Source organism: Cryptotermes secundus, unplaced genomic scaffold, assembly GCF_002891405.2.
Source record: "Cryptotermes secundus unplaced genomic scaffold, Csec_1.0 scaffold160, whole genome shotgun sequence".
Classification (NCBI taxonomy): domain Eukaryota; kingdom Metazoa; phylum Arthropoda; class Insecta; order Blattodea; family Kalotermitidae; genus Cryptotermes; species Cryptotermes secundus.
In genome coordinates this window covers 2,720,855-2,738,118 of record NW_019745080.1, presented here as the reverse complement: position 1 = coordinate 2,738,118, position 17,264 = coordinate 2,720,855, and the positions used below count along the sequence as shown (strand labels likewise).

Below are 17,264 nucleotides of genomic sequence, written 5' to 3'. Positions count from 1 at the left end.
CCAGAGTGCATAATCTGTAAAATCCGAAGAAAGTAAGAAAAATGAATCGTGCATTTCACGGATATCATGGCGATAATTACTAAGGCTAGTTCCTAGATGTGACGCCGTGAAATGTGGTACATAGTTACCAATATTTCAGAGGAAAATCTCTCCCTCTTCGTAATGTAAGAGAATGTCACCCACCCTGAGCATGTAGGCAACATGTGCCTCAGATCTGCCATCTACCAGACTACAAGGCAACACATCCTGGATGACAGATCTTTGAAACAATTTGTTTAAATATGAAACATTTTTCATGTCGTACATTGGGAGTTCGGTACCGTGCGATCGCATTTTATGCGAGGACGTCTATCTGAAAATCTCACATAATTCAAGAGAAGTTCTGAAACGTACGTGATTTTTGCCGAATCTTTAATTCTCATTATTTCGGACTTTACTCATAAATTGACACTTAATAATAATTCTTATTTCAAATCCGCATAAAATGCGACCGCACGCTGTTACAGTCATATATTATGTGCTTGAATCGAAAACTGAGACACGATTAACGTGAAGAGTGTTATCTCTGAGATATAACGCCGTTTAATCCGTTGAAAGCTGATAGACTTTTCGGAGGAACATGTAGCTTCCGTCATCATTTTCGAAGAATAAACCAAAGAAGAAACCAGCGTAAATCAGCCAAAATCCTACGGGATTTTCCTAACGAAACATATGCAGTAGTAACCAGATCGAAACGAATTTCGTTTACTTCTATTTACGATTGTTTTCGTTCTGTTGCCCCTGATGGGGTTACTACGCGCAAGTCTTGATGTACTGCGGGACCCGCGCATGTTCTGTGACGTCTACCACGGGGACGGTGACATTTCTGCTCTTAAGTTTGTGGTACGCCTGCGTAGGTGAGTGTACATCGGGCTCTATAAGCGGGAGGACTGAGTTGTGCCGTATCACAGTCGAGCGAACGTTTGCATCAGGTTCGGAACTGCCAACAGAAGCAGCAAGTGTTGACGTCGTCAGCCTCCACTCAACGTTGTTACCGACATGAATTGCCACTGTCTTGAAAGTAGAGTGTAGTGTGTTCACAGCCTCACGTTCCACAAATAACGCGCCGAGACTAGCTGTTACTTCACATTTCGCTATCAGAACATCTCATTCCATGGATTTTCCTCCCACAAATATAATAGTGTGAAGTATTAATTGTCATTCAAGTGTTTATGCGCGTGACGTAAGGCACCTCATTCATGTTTCAGAATATTAACTACATATACGTAAGAAATGTATATCTGTATGCTGAGTCCATAACGTCGTTGTAACTATAGTTGTGGTCCGAAAATCCAGTCAGTCATTTTCTAACATTAACATACAATATGCGTTTCGAAGGTAGTTTTAAGATGGTACAAAAATATGATAATTTATTACAGTTTATAATATAGATATTTATTTATTTCAGTAATTGTCGTTTCTGTGAACACTCTTTCAAATTAGTATTTGGTTATACAGGGTATTGTCAACCGCCAGCGAAACTTAAATAAATTATAGGTTTCTCACAATAGTGAGAATTACGTGGGCCAATCAGAATTTAAGAAAGGTAATTACTATAGAAGTTAAAATTATAACGTATTACGATATTCATATTTTAGAAAATGGTATTATTCTCATGTATGAGTTGGAAAACGCATGTTAAATTTTCATTACTTTTAACCTCAAAGTAATTCGTAAATGAATTCGTGTGAGATATTCTAGTTGAAAATAGTCGCATGTAAAGTTGGGAGTAACGTATTTTGAAAACAGAAGTGTGACGGCGCTTGTAAAACGGTCCCGGAAATAGTGTGCCTACCCGTAATTAGTTGTGCCTGTAAGTTGCGTGTGTGTTGATGAGGATTCAGCGGCTCCCCTTTGTGTTACCGCTATGAGGCTCGCCGGAGAGTCAGTATCTTCACCTGGTAGCTCCCGCTATAGTCGATCACCACGTGGACTCACCAAGGCTCCCCTCGCCCGGTCGACTAGGCCCCGTGACGGTAAGATAGGTCACAGTAATAGCGGCAGGGTGTACGGCGTCGTGGGAGTCGTGGCGCTCAGCTGCTACCTGAACGGTCTGACGGGAGAATTCGTCCACGATGACATCCCCGCAGTCACGCAGAACAAGGATGTGTTGGGACTCAGCCCCCTGAGCCATGTGTTTCGTAATGACTTCTGGGGCACAGCCATGAGTGACGTGAACAGCCACAAGTCTTACCGGCCACTCACCACGCTCACCTTCAGGTAGGAACTTGTCATAATTAAGACAACCTCACAGCCATGAGTGATATGAATAGCCACAAGTCTTAACGGCCACTCACCACACTCACCTTCAGGTAGGAACTTGTCATTTCACAGCCATGAGTGACGTGAACAGCGACAAGTCTTACCGGGCACTCACCACGCCTACCTTCAGCTAAGAACTTGTTATGATTTCTTAACGGCCACTCACCACGCTCACCTTCAGTCAGGAACTTGTCATGATTAGGACAACTTCATAGTGATGTGTAACATGAAGATATAGAAGTCTTACCGGCCACTCACCACGCTCACCTTCAGGTAGGAACTTGTCATTTCACAGCCATGAGTGACGTCAATAGCCTCAAGTCTTACCGGCCTCTCACCACACTCACCTTCAGGTAGTTACTTGTTATGATTAGGAAAGTTTCACAGCCATGAATAGCCACAAGTCTTACCGACCACTCACCGCGCTCACCTTAAGGTAGGAGCTTTTCTTAATTAGGTCAACTTCATTATTCGCCCATCCCATCCTCGTTCGTTGGATTACGCAAAATATACGAACTGTGAAGCTCCTAATCATGCAGTCTTCTCCAGTTCTTGTTTGCTTTCTCCTAGTTCCGAAAATTCCCCTCAGCTTCCTGGTCTCAAAAATATCTGTCAGTGTTAAAATAAGTTTATCTTTCATACACAGCAACGGGTAGAATTATATCGTATAATTTGTACATTTTAATTTTGTGACTGGATATGAATAGACAAACTGTTTGGTAACAAACATTTCCCGTCTGTAACTTGCTCTTAATATCTTTGATGAACTGGAATTTTGATTCGTTATTGTACTTTCGAAACATCTGACCCATTCCACATGTTCGAAAGGGTCATTAGCTGCATTTGTACTATTAGGATTCTGTCGTGCAGTCTGGTGACGAGACAGTTGGTATTCTCTGCGTTTATTTCTTTTCAAATATATCTACTTCCGAAACACAGTATCGTGGGTGTAATGTATGAACTTCCTCACGGAGTTGGCTGTGTTGTAGGATATGACATGTAGACTAGTAGATATTTAGAGATAGTTTTGGAGGAACTTTTTACGTCCATCTTCCTGGTAGAAGATAAGCCGCGCGGGTAAATCGGTCAGGATATGCTGAATTGAAGGGTTGAGGGAGGGAGTGGAAGGACAAGGACATATAAGGGACCAACTTACCTACTTACCTACTTACTCATGGAGCTCAGCCCTTCCGGAGGAGCTGCCAATTCTCCAGCTACTCAAGAATTTCCCAGGATTTTATGGAACCCGAAGGTTCATTACCGTGTTCACAAGAGCCCTCCACAGGTCCCTATCCTGAGCCAGATCAATCCAATCAACACCATCCAATCCTATCTCTCTAAGATCCATTTTAATATTGTCCACCCACCTACGCCTTGGTCTTCCCTGTGGTCTCCTTCCTTCTGGCTTTCGCACCAATATCCTATACGCATTCCTCATCTCCCCCAATCGTGCTACTTTCCCTGCCCACCTAATCCTAAAAGGAACCAATAGGAGCAATACAATTTGAGTGTCCTATTCCTACCTGTAAGGGCGTTACTTTTGAGAGTCACAGGATTCCAACAATTTTCCTTCACTTCCACTGGTTTGCACTCAGCACGAGTCATTTTCATACCTTACATGATCGTTTCTCACGAGCTGGATAGTCTTCAGTCCTGAAGATGGAAGTCGTACTTTCCTCCAAAACGATATATATCTGCCAGATTACTCGACGCCAGGTGGCGTAGCGGTAATTATCCAGATTCTTATATGGGAAATACTTGGTTCGAATACCAGCGGGGACACCGTGTCTTACGAAATAATTTTCCCATGGTTTGCTTCAGTCACTCCGCACAAATGCCGGGATAGTACTTCGATTAGGCCACGACTGTTTTATGGCAAATCCCTCCAACTTCAGCATGCATCACCCTATCATTCAATCCTATATGATCTCTCTACCGCCAGCGTAGTAAAAGTAAGCCATAAAGAAAGTTCACGACTTCACATCCAGAAGGCAGTAATGTTCATACCCACAGCCGCGAAAATCTCAAATCTCAGGAACTTTCTGATGTTTTATCTTTACATCTTTTGTAAGTAGGCACTTGACTTCTATAATTACGCAAGTCTATGAGTGACATCGAACAATTTCGGGATCCTTTTCATCTCACCGTATCGCCCCCAACGTGGATCGTTGTCACGGTGACTGAAGACTTGAAAAATTACACGCCTCGACGCCTACAGACATCGGTAATTTTGACGTAGACTTGTTCGGCGTGGATGTCATATCCTTCTACATAATTATCTCCACTCACAATTGTAACACTGAGGTTAATATGAAGTCTAGCTAATTTAACTTCGCTATTTTGATAAAATTGTCGCTAAGGTTGGGAACTTTATAAGGTATACCCGTATTATCCGAGTGTTCTTAATCTCAGAACTAGACGACAGCGGGTGGCGAGGAAGGCTCTCAGTATTGAGACTGTATAGCATCAAATGGTAGTACTGTCACTTGTATGAGTGACTATAGTCGATTTGTTTACCACTTATACACTCACGACTCGTGACTACACTTTACAGATCACTGCAACACACAGACAAGTGTCGTCAGTCGTACAGTCTTCACTGTCCGTTTCCTGGCAACGGATTTTAACAGAAGCACTCTAACAGTCTCACTGAGTTACACACTCGAAATGTGTATTCCCTTTACACCGGGCTTTCAACTGAGCATTCTTGCAAATAACTAGTTACCCCAAACCTTCCCGCTTATAACATCTCGCCAAGGACTGCACAGAAAACACAATTCTTCTGTTGTTGTGTCTGGATTCGTTACCCGCAAATATGTGTTTAATGCCCGGACCACAAAAGACACCGTTCCTCTGTTGTTGTGTCTGGATTCGTTGCCGCAAATATGTGTTTAATGCGCGTACAAAAGTAAACACCGTTCCTCTGTTGGTGTACCACTGTTGCGTTCGTGTTTGTTGCTGTGTGAACGTGTTTACCAAGCAGTTGCCTAGAAACAGCCCTGGTATATTTGCTTATTTCGCGGTCGTTGCAAAGTAAAGGCTGTACACGCTATACAGTATGGTAAAGAATTTGGAGCACTCATATTTTGTTGCATCCTGTTATGTAAATCAGTAAATAATATATATTTTATTCCTGTGAACACAACACTATTTACAGAAGATGAGGTTTCTGTCTAAGGTGACATGTTTCGTCACGTGTGTCATCTTCAGATCCTGATTTCAGTTACAATTAATGTATCATACACGTGGCATAAATTTTGTATGAGCCGAGTTAATCCAACTGGGTGTTATACAACTATACTATATTATATAATAGGCTTGCTTTTTATTTACATTGGTTTCAAATAACAGGCTAGCATGTTATATAATATATGAGTTGACCTAGTCATGGAAGGTAACATGGGTAAGGGAAGGAAATACTGAGTAAAAACCGTGTCCTACAAGATGCGGAGTTTTGCAACAGGCTGGTAACCTGCTGAAGTAATAACTTGTTGCTCATAATCCTTAAAGGTGCTTCATGTTTGAGAACGGAACGGACTAACGACATCCACCTTTGCAGACGGTGCTATAATGCATATTATGTATGTAGTACATATAATATTATATGTATATACTATGAGATAACGTCAGTAAATAGGTCACAAATGGATGTAAAACGTAAAACATTTGATATTCGAAACTGAAAAAAGAATTTATATCTCGACATATCCTCCACCAACACTGATACACTTGTCCCATTGCTTTACCAGTGCGTCGAAACCCGCAGCACAGAAGTCTTTTGACTGCTGTCTCAGCTACTTCCGCACCTCCGTTTTGACCTCTTCATCGACGAAACGTTTGTAAACCAGTTGTGAACCGCTTACGCGACAAACACTTCCACCGTAAACCGGAAACACTTCTTTATTAATATTATTCGGGTTCATTTCTTTTGCCCACAAAGAAACGCAACAGAACCAGGCCCTTCGGTAGTATTATCTTCAGGCACGTTTGACTACTGAAACCAGCCTCTGAACATGTCCATCTACTACCTAGACTGCCACGAAGCTCGTGTGTTGCTACCTAGTGATATACATAGAAAACCTATTACGTCCATTACAGCTGTTTTACTTCAATTTGTGACATATTTACTACTATGACTCGTATATAACACCAGTGGATCAACTCTTATTACATGTAAATATATTCTTAACTAAAAATGACCTTACGACGGCACACATGTGCCTAAACATGTCGTCTTAGCAACTGGAAATAGTGTTGTGTTGACAGGAGTGAAATAAGTTCTATGCAGAATATGGAGCAAGTGGCAGAATAAGAAACCTACCCAATTCCACTTTGTCCTCGTCAAATCTCAGATGGCTTGATCTGGGATCTGATCCGGGCTGCCACTTTGGGAAGCCGGCACTAACCAATCGAGTACGGTCTGTAGATGGAGGTGAATGGTCAGCTTCACCTCCCGACTGCTTTACCCCCGCTATCTGTTAGTTAAATATCTGCAGTCGTCCCAAAGAGGCGGTGGTGAAGGTAAAATTTTCCTGCCTCAGCTGAATATGAAACCCTTGTCTTTCGTGTAGTAGGTATTGTAGTACTGACGGTCTGCCTCGGTTGATATCTCTGTGATGATAACGGAAGGGCACACTGCTACACCGTGATTATCAATTTTGTGCGGTAGGTAATTGTAGTACTGACTGTCTGCCTCGGTTGATATCTCTGTGATGATAACGGAAGGGCACACTGCTACACCGTGATTATCAATTTTGTGCGGTAGGTAATTGTAGTACTGACTGTCTGCCTCGGTTGATATCTCTGTGATGATAACGGAAGGGCACACTGCTACACCGTGATTATCAATTTTGTGCGGTAGGTAATTGTAGTACTGACTGTCTGCCTCGGTTGATATCTCTGTGATGATAACGGAAGGGCACACTGCTACACCGTGATTATCAATTTTGTGCGGTAGGTAATTGTAGTACTGACTGTCTGCCTCGGTTGATATCTCTGTGATGATAACGGAAGGGCACACTGCTACACCGTGATTATCAATTTTGTGCGGTAGGTAATTGTAGTACTGACTGTCTGCCTCGGTTGATATCTCTGTGATGATAACGGAAGGGCACACTGCTACACCGTGATTATCAATTTTGTGCGGTAGGTAATTGTAGTACTGACTGTCTGCCTCGGTTGATATCTCTGTGATGATAACGGAAGGGCACACTGCTACACCGTGATTATCAATTTTGTGCGGTAGGTAATTGTAGTACTGACTGTCTGCCTCGGTTGATATCTCTGTGATGATAACGGAAGGGCACACTGCTACACCGCGCTTATCAATTTTTTTTGCCTCATTGAGTGCCAAATGCTTTGTCGTTAATAGTGAATGGCGCGAAACATGGAGAAATTAAGGGCGTTTACGCTTCGTTGCTGCTCAGTGGGCTTTGTGGTCGGAAGAGAAATTAAAAACTTTATTTGACACATTATTTTTCAAATGCGTGCTTTACGATTTTGCATATCTCATTCCCATTCTGTTACTTATTGCAAATATGGCCTGCTCCATGCAAGTCTCTTGCTCCAAAACTGTTCAGCCTATGGATTGTCATAAAATATTCTAATTAGAGCAAATGCTGCTTATGACGTAGTAATGAGGGTGACAGGGTGTCCTTTACTGCCGATGTCCCCCATAACAGAAAGAAGGGATATTCACGGAAGTGCATCATAGGTTACATATCCAGTACATGCAATGAACATAGGAACACACTGTGAATATATAAAGGTTTCCATATTTGGGTTATTTGTTATTTTAACGTATTTTTAACTTTAAACCCGTCTTGGTGCCTTAATATTTCTAAGAAGTATGCGATTGTGCACAGATATTTTTTGTCCATAATGTTCGGATACGTTATAAGGAGGTTTTGCCATATTTGGCGTCATTAAATATACATCACATTGACTACAATTTCAAATAGATCAAAATTGGACATGAGGATAGATTTAAAAGGATGAATATTGGTAAGCAACATACAATATATTTGTTGGATAAAAGCATGAAGAAGTGTATTGTCTCATGCTATGTGAAGCCATGTAGTCTGGTAGTTTACTGATGTTTCGGAGGAGTGTACTACCCCCAGATTCAGGGACGAAGAGTAAACAAACAGGAAACAACATGAAGTAACAGTGTTTTATTGTCTTACTCTTCTACACAGAAGATGGGGACATTATGTTCTTCCGAAACATCGGTAAGCCTCTACCAGAATTTACGACATACTCTTCATAATCACCATCTTGATAACTTTATTTCGAACATTAATTGGCTTAGTGAGGACAGTCTGATTGTGGACTGAATTTCGAAGCCACGACCTCCGAAATAACAAACAGGGAGACAACCACTCCACCGCTGTGTTCTGTCTGTTATACCCTTTTATGTGAACTCTCTCTGATTAGCTGTTTATGTAGTAAAGTACGTGTCATCTTATAGTTGAAGAGAAAACTAAATTTCTAAATTTTAATATAAAAGTTTTCATTGGGTTTTAAACTCTTTCCAGAGGTAACAACAAACTAACCAGTATCAACTCCGTACTCTCATTTATGGGTTTTCTGCATGCAACAACCTTTTTGACCACAGAAGATAAGATCTTAACCTAGAAAAATTTTATTCCTGATAATGCTGTACTAATACGTGCGGATATTTCCACCGTGTTACCCTGTTTCGAGCAGTGAATATTTCCTTGCCTGGAACTGTAAGCCTTCAATGCGCTATTCGTATGAATTATGACAATACAGTCTCTCAAAACCAGCCTACCCGATTTTAATCTCTAATGAAATTTGAAAACTTTTTTGTTACCAGACGTACTTAGGGTTTTGGCGGACATAGAACATTATTAAATTTCCAAAAATATTAATTAAATATGGATCTTAATGCTAGATGCCTTCTAAACACGTTGAACATCTTGATAAAATACGTATGCCGACAGAACAGACAAGCGTCTGCGTAACATGTTTATTCTTGCAGAAATAAACTTAGAATATGTTTTCGAGTAGAAATAAGAGGCGTTTTCTTTAATATAACTGAGAATAAACTTAATAAGAATGCAGATTTTTGCAGTAATTTTCTCAAAGAACATAAAATACAGGATGATGCTAAATTATCGTCGGGGTTTTCATGGCCTATAAACGGGAACCACGACAGTAATTTAGAATCATCCTGTATGTTATTACTAAGAGTAAGACGTGTTTTGAATGGAACTAACAGGTCATCTGTTGAAGGCACATGACGCGGAAATGTCTCATTCAAGTAGTATAAAATAAATGTTAACATAATGATTCTGAGAATCATATGAAATCCACAGATGCGCTCTTTAGAAAAATAAATAAAATTCGTTTTTAAATAGATATATTAATGACTGTGCTTTAAACATTTGAAACAATGGTTATTATGCACGATCTGCTTTAAGATGAAAAACTCTGCGCATTTCGGTAACTGTGTGTATGTGTTGCACATGGCTCGCAACATAAACAAGGATTATATCTCTTGAACAGTCCTTACCGATTTGTCTTAATGAAGATTCATTCTGTTTGCTCTGGGATATAAACTCAGTTATGTATTGTTTTTATGAATTTCATGCCTCGATATAAAATCTGGTCATGAGCCACAGATTGGCCTCGACGTTAGAACGGACTGACTGACTGACTGACTGACCATAAGTCGTAACTTGACTTATTTGCGCTTCAGATGGTCAAAGGGTTAGGCGGGGAAGNGTGATATACATAGAAAACCTATTACGTCCATTACAGCTGTTTTACTTCAATTTGTGACATATTTACTACTATGACTCGTATATAACACCAGTGGATCAACTCTTATTACATGTAAATATATTCTTANTAACGCACTTCGTTTTGAAAGTAACGTGTCTCATTTTGCCGATAGCGTTAACTGTACGGCAAGCCTCAAAACCACCATGAACTCTGTGGAATGTCTTTGTACCTCACAGACTTGATTATAAGTTGGAAGCTATCGATTCGGGACTGCAGTTGATAAATGAGTTACCATTGACACAGTGAAAACAATAAATTTTTGATGTTTAAATTTATACATTTTTCATCGAGATAAAATACATTATGCTATATTAGACTTACTTTATCAGTATGAAATTGAATAGATTTGTTAATAATGTTGAAGGCTTTCTTCCTTAGTTGTTTATCACGATACACTCTGTATTTTACACATTTCATTTTTACAGTGAACTTGTCGAATATCTTGGTGGTATTGAGTATAACTGTTGCTTCGAATTATGAAGGTACCGGATTTAAAATCTTGATCCAGGGACACACTATCCTGAATGAGGTTATCACGTGTTTCCTCAATCCCTCCAGGAAAATTACGATATGGAACTTTGGGTTAGCATACGACCGCTTTTTCCATATCACTTCTAATTCATTCGACTGTATAGTTACAGCTACTGATAGCGTCGTTAAATAAGCAATATATTAATAAATACACTTTAACACTAACAGAAAAGTTCTGCGAACTGCGTTGCACATAGATGAAATTAAATGCAGATGACTGACGTTCCATAAAAGACAAGCAGAATATGAAATAAGATTTATATTATAGCTTTCTGCGTGATGGCGCCGTGTATAAGCAGGTTCTTCCGAAGCCAGACTAAACGATGTCATATCCTAAAAGAGCACATTTTGAAATTTCACCGCCGTGAAAACCTGGCCGTAATACCGAAATAAAAAGGAAAATTCCAGTATCCGAACAGTTGTTCTTGAAAGACAGGCGAGTGTGGGCTATCCATATGTAAGATTCAGATATCACTACTATAGAATGGTTTGATTACACCGTCCAGTGTGACGCAGAAGTATATTTATATATACGAGTATATGATGCCTTTACATGTTTCGGTCAATTAATGAACATCTTCAGATGGCAAATAACAACACGTTAAGGAAACTACGATTACATGGATTATAGTACATCAAGTTCATAATTCTCCAAAGTTTTATATATAAAGATTTTAATTAAACTAAAATGCCTATTAATATTAAAATATTAATAAAATTCTTGATAGTTGAAAAATTGAACGATAAAGGTTCGTGTCTTGTTCCTATTCTATCAACGGGAGACTGGGTAGATTGCCGTCCTTGGAGGTCAGTGCAGTGTTCTTTCTTTTTCTGTTGTTGGTTAAGAGTCTGTATTTGTTGTTGAGTTGCTTCACCTTTCGTTGTTTGTTGAGACCTTCATGCGACTAATGTGACGGGCAAGAATGAATAAAGTTAAACTTTCAGATATCACATTTAACCTTTTGTGATTATGTTTTAAGGAACGTAGGCTAATAAACGTAANGCCATTGTGTTGGGTCACATGGCACAAAGTAAGATCATTGTTCAGAACGGATAAAGTGAGTTAACAGTACGGGGCATTATGCCGGAGGAGGTCAAGTGGCGGATTTAAGGGAGTACCCTGACATTTTCTTCTCCAGCCATCACTATTTAGAACACTTCTTTTTTTTTTTTTTGCTAATGGGATGGATCTTAGTCCCTTGTACTGCGGCCACTTCTGGCTTATTGTACCAGCCCCAGATGATAGGTGAGGGTGATTGTGGAATGGAGATTGGCAGGGGAAACCGAAGTACTCGGAGAAAACCTGCCCCAGCACCACTTTGTCCACCACAAATCCCACTTGACCAGACCCGGGATCGAACCCAGGCCGCCGTGGTGGGAAGCCAGCGACTAACCGTTTGAGCTATGGCGCGGCCTTACAACACTTCTTAGTCTAAACAGATTTGCCATTAGTTATCAAACAACGAAACGTGTAGACATTTGGAAGGATTCGTTGGAGCATAATGAGGAGCTCCATAACTTGTACTCTTCTCCAAGTATAATTAGAATGATTAAGTCAAGGAGGATGAGGTGGGCAGGTCATGAAGCATGGATGGGGGAGACNGATGTGATCATTATCTATACTTTTGTAAGAATACGAACAAGTGGTCGTGGCCTATTTTAAAATAAAAATCAAACGCTTTATTTGGTAACTCCTCCGACCCTTGTAACTTCAGGATAGTAGTTTAAGAGCGACGCACCAAGCTGGTACGAAAGGAGACGGTAGAATACCAGTGAAAGTTTTTATGAGAGTTTGGTGAAATCCCAATTATTCTCGACTTACAACAATCGTGGCCTCTGTATAAACAGAAATGCGCCTTTAATGATACAAAAATATACTTACTTTCTTACTTACGGAGCTGAGCCCTTCTTGAAGAGAAGTCAAATCTGCAGCTACTCTAGAATTTCTCAACATTTTATGGAACCCGAAGGTTCATTACCGTGTTCACAAGAGCCCTCCACTGGTCCATATCCTAAGCCAGATCAATTCAATCCTTTCGATCTCATCATATCTCTCTAAGATCTATTTTAATATTGTCCACCCACCTACGTCTTGGTCTTCCTAGTGGTATTTTTCCTTCTGGCTTTCCCACCAATATCCTATATGCATTACTTCTCTCCCCTCATTCATGGTACATACCCTGCCCACCGCATCCTCCTTGACTTGATCATTCTAATTATACTTTGAGAAGAGTACAAATTACGAAGCTCCTCTTTATGAAGTTTACACAAATATTATACAGGCGTTAAAATGATGCAAGTTTTATAACCTGATAGAGGCTACGAACCCAGTATTTTCAGAATTGTTCTTATGTTTTGTGTAGTTTCGTAATGATTAGTTATTTTTGCGGTCATACACGAGTAAGTTCCTTATTCCGCAGCCAGTCAAGTGCCGGGTTAGATGCGAAGCTTCAGGCTTATGGAGCGAGTATGTGATAATGTGCTGCGTGGTCAGAGTTCTCACATAATTTAAGGAGCTATGATGGATGAGTATGCAACAATGGTCCAGTGATTATTAGGATGGAAAAACCGAAGAAACTTGGAGAAAACCCTGTTGTACAGCTAATTTGTTCACAACGAATCTCATAGTAAGTCTCCTGGGATTGAACGCGAGCCCTGGTGTTAGAATCCAGGGCATTTCCGCCTGAGCTAGTCACGGTCCTGCACTGAACCATTAGTGCGTTTATATATAATGAAGCCGCAGACCTGCTGAGTGAGACTGTGAGTACACGCTTGTTGCAGAAAGGTAAAGTTGTCCCTGTGTTTAATTAGTTAAGCACTATGCTATTGATCTCGGCCAAAGATAGAGGTGAAATGTCAGCTTCACGCCCCTGCCCCTTTACCCCGTGGAAAAAGCCGCTGGTACCCATTGGATAGGGGTTATGCGGTAGTGTAGTTGGTTGAGGCACTATGCTACAAGCCGGAAATTCGCGGGTCGAGTCCCGATGAGGTCAATTTTTTTCAATTGACGTAATCTTTCCATCCTAGGGTAGATTCAGCCTCTAACAGAAACGAGTACCAGGAATTAATTAATTAAGGCTGACAACCTTACCGCCATCTGTGAGCCGATTGTGGGACCCTCAACGTCCCACATTCCTCTGTGCCTCCATGGCCTGTTGCAAGGATAGCTACATTTTGGGTAGGAGGCTGGGAGGGCCCCGGAGTCGGTCTGGATGCTGTGGAGAAGAGATAAATCGTGCAATGCCGGAAGTCGAACCCGGGCCGTCCAGTCCGAAGTCTCTCGCCATATCGACTGAGCTATCCCGAGTACATACGCTGGTCGCAGGTAGTACGATTTCTGCCTCTAGGTGGATCTGTCAGCAATAGTCTCACTGTCTTCAGCTGTCGTTACGTTCATAAAATACGTATATATGCCTATTCAGAGGCACTTCTTGAAACCTGTATATTTTTCAGTATTAGATGCTCTGATCGGATTGTGAGTACGCGAACCGGAGGCCCTTGTAATTATATAAAATGCTGGGGTATGTTTCTTGTGGGTTACTATAGCAACGAATTGTAGAGCATTATCACGTACGGCCTCTTTTGGTGCTTTATATAAATGTGTGCAGTAGGTCACGAATGGGGTTACAATCTTTTATTTTCATGTGGCGTTTCTATTCTCTGAATATTGATAATATTTTGATATGCATATGTAAAACGGAGTTGGTATTTATCACGAAATGAGAATTAGTATATAAATGTTTGGAAGCCTTTTATTTTTTTCAGTTCAGGTAGCCACAATATGCACACGGAGACTGTTTCAGTGAGACCGTTCTAAAATCTTCTAATCTGAAGCCAGTGAGATACCAAATTGGTCGTTGCATATTTGCGTACTGTTATAGCAAAGTCGTTACTATATAATTAAAGCTAAATTAATTTATTGTTTATTTACATGTTTGCTCAATAAAATAAAATAAGGAGGAGGAAGGAAACAAGACAAACATACAGAAAACAAAGCAACTTATATCATTTTGACAGGGAGTGCAGTAACACCAATTATGTACATTCATATTGAATTCAATTAACATTTTAATAATCTGGAAAGTGCCACATTGAAGTACGAGAGAAGCTGATCCGGTTCCAGTGTATCAGCATTCATAGAAATATTATTAGCAGCTGAAGCGTGTCTCGCAGGACATTACTAATAGCATTATTATTATTTATCTATAAACGGCCGTCCTTGTGTGGTCTAGTGGTCAGAGTTTCTGATTACAGGTGCAGAGGTCCCGGGTTCGATTCCCGGCGCTACCAGATTTTCTGAGAAGCAGTGGGTCTCGAACGCGGTCCACTCGGCCTCGTGAGGATAATTTAGGAGCTATTTGAATGGAAAATTAGCGGCTCTACAGCCCCCTTGGGTCTCTGATTTTTCCGTTTCATGATCATTTTACAGACGGTAGCGCTCCTTGGACGAGTGATCAGATCGTCGTAAGGCCTCTACCTAAACACAAGACAACACAAACACAGAATAAACACATACACATACAAAATATCTGTGCCTTGTGTAGGATTCGAACCTACGATCCCGGTTTCCAAGCGAGTGAAGACAGTACATGCCTTAGACCGCTAGGCTACCGTGACCGGCACTGCATGTACAGTATTGGGAAAATCACAATTAAATGTCACAATATCGTGAGGTGCCCTGTGTTAGGTCCTCGGGAGGAAAGAGGTAACTGAAAATAAAAGAAACAATTAATGCGCAAAGAGTATACACGTATATTTGTATTAGACAGCACATGGTTGAAATCGGGTCACATGAAATTAATGTTTTATGTTTCCATTGTTGTATTGTGTATATTCCAGAGCTAATACTCAACCGATTAGTATAAAACTAATTGAATTAGTTACCAATTATTATTTTCAATTACATTTGCATATTGGGTATCAGAAACAATCTCATATCAAATAACCACTTCCATTGTGCCGTAATCAACAGTATTTCTGGTAGTTCAAATTCCATATATGAAAGCTTACTTACTTACTTACTTACTTACTTACTTACTTACTTACTTACTCATGGAGCTGAGCCCTTCTGGTGGAGCCGCCAATTCTGCAGCTACTCAAGAATGTCCCAGCATTTTATGGAACCCGAAGGTTCATTACCGTGTTCACAAGAGTCCTCCACTGGTTCCTATCCTGAGCCAGATCTATCCAATCCATACCATCTCATCCTATATCTCTAAGATCCATTCTAATATTGTTCACCCACCTACGCTTTGGTCTTCCTTGTGGTCTCTTTCCTTCTGGCTTTCCCACCAATATCCTATACGCATTCATCGTCTCCCCCATTCGTGCTACATGACCTGCCCACCTCATCCTCCTTGACTAGATCATTCTGATTATGTATGAAAGCTATAACCGAATAACCTAGGCCATTTCAAATTAAACACAGTACAGACTCAGATCTGGCTTAATAAGTGATAGTAACTTGTCCTTGGGGGCACGCGAGGCACTATGCTACGAACCGGAAGGTCGAGGGAACGAATCCCAATAAAGTCATTGGATTTTTTTCAATTTACTTAATCTTTCCAGCCGCACTATGAACCTGGGGTCGACTCAGCCTCTAACAGAAATGAGTACCAGGAATATTCTTGAAATGTTCTTGGGGGTAAAGGGCGTTCGGCGCGTAAGGCTGCAACCTTACCACCATCTGTGAGCCGATTGTCTAGAAAATGTGGGAGCCTCGACGTGTCACAACCCTATGGGCCTCCGCGGCCTGTTATATGGATACCTTTACTTACTTTAGTAACTTTTCCTTTCTTCATTTCCGTAAATTTATGTATACGAATGCGTAGCACTGCATATTTTAGCCCGTACAGGCCTTTCCAAACTTACAATTCTAATACCTTCCTGAAAGTTATATTTCAAGTCGAATTGTTGCAAATCGTGTATCAGTTTCTCACAGACTTACATGTCATAAATTGAAGTACGTTTGCAGGACATTGGAAGAGAATGTACCACGCGTTATTTGGGTTACAGTTTAATGTTAAAAAAATAAATAATTTAATACCGAAAATCTTACTTACAATTTTCTTCGTGAAGTCTTACATGACCTAAGAAGTTTCAATTTTTGGATGAGCTGATGTGGAAAATGTAGGTCTGTTTGCTGGGGATTTTTCTGGTGATTTGGAGTTATTATAGGGCCCATGTTAGCGTTCACAGTAGCATTTATTTAATAAGCATAATACATTTCCAAAAAAAAAAATTCGTAAACACAGGTTTCAAGCGCTCAGGATGACTACGACGGTGTTACTGAACGCGTATGAGTTGTACCGTGCAGCGGAACAGCGACCGAATATACACACAAGAACCTAGACTCGCAGCGCTGAAACATTTGGAATATCGGCCTGACTTTGTAACGGTGAGATGGTACCTTCTTTTCATATCCTTCAATATGTAAACGTAGTCAATCACAGTTTTCTTACCATAAGAACCTGTATGAGATATGAAATTGAATATAGTCTCTAAATAAACTAATAAACAAGACCCAATCAGCCAACAATATATATATATATATATATATATATATATATATATATATATATATATATATATATATATATATATATATATATATTTTTTTGTGT

The 17,264-nt window shown here is 40.3% G+C and overlaps 1 protein-coding gene across 1 annotated transcript in view; it reads left to right on the top strand.

Annotated features, from left to right (window-relative positions):
- Positions 1–914: 914 nt before the first annotated feature.
- The window catches only part of LOC111874856 (protein O-mannosyl-transferase TMTC1-like), a 514,456-nt gene continuing 498,106 nt past the window's right edge, over positions 915–17,264 (top strand). Inside the window, exon 1 of the mRNA XM_023870706.2 lies at positions 915–2,259. Within this exon, the coding sequence (XP_023726474.1) occupies positions 1,907–2,259 (353 nt within the window). The 5' untranslated portion in view covers positions 915–1,906. The remainder of the gene's footprint in view (positions 2,260–17,264) is intronic.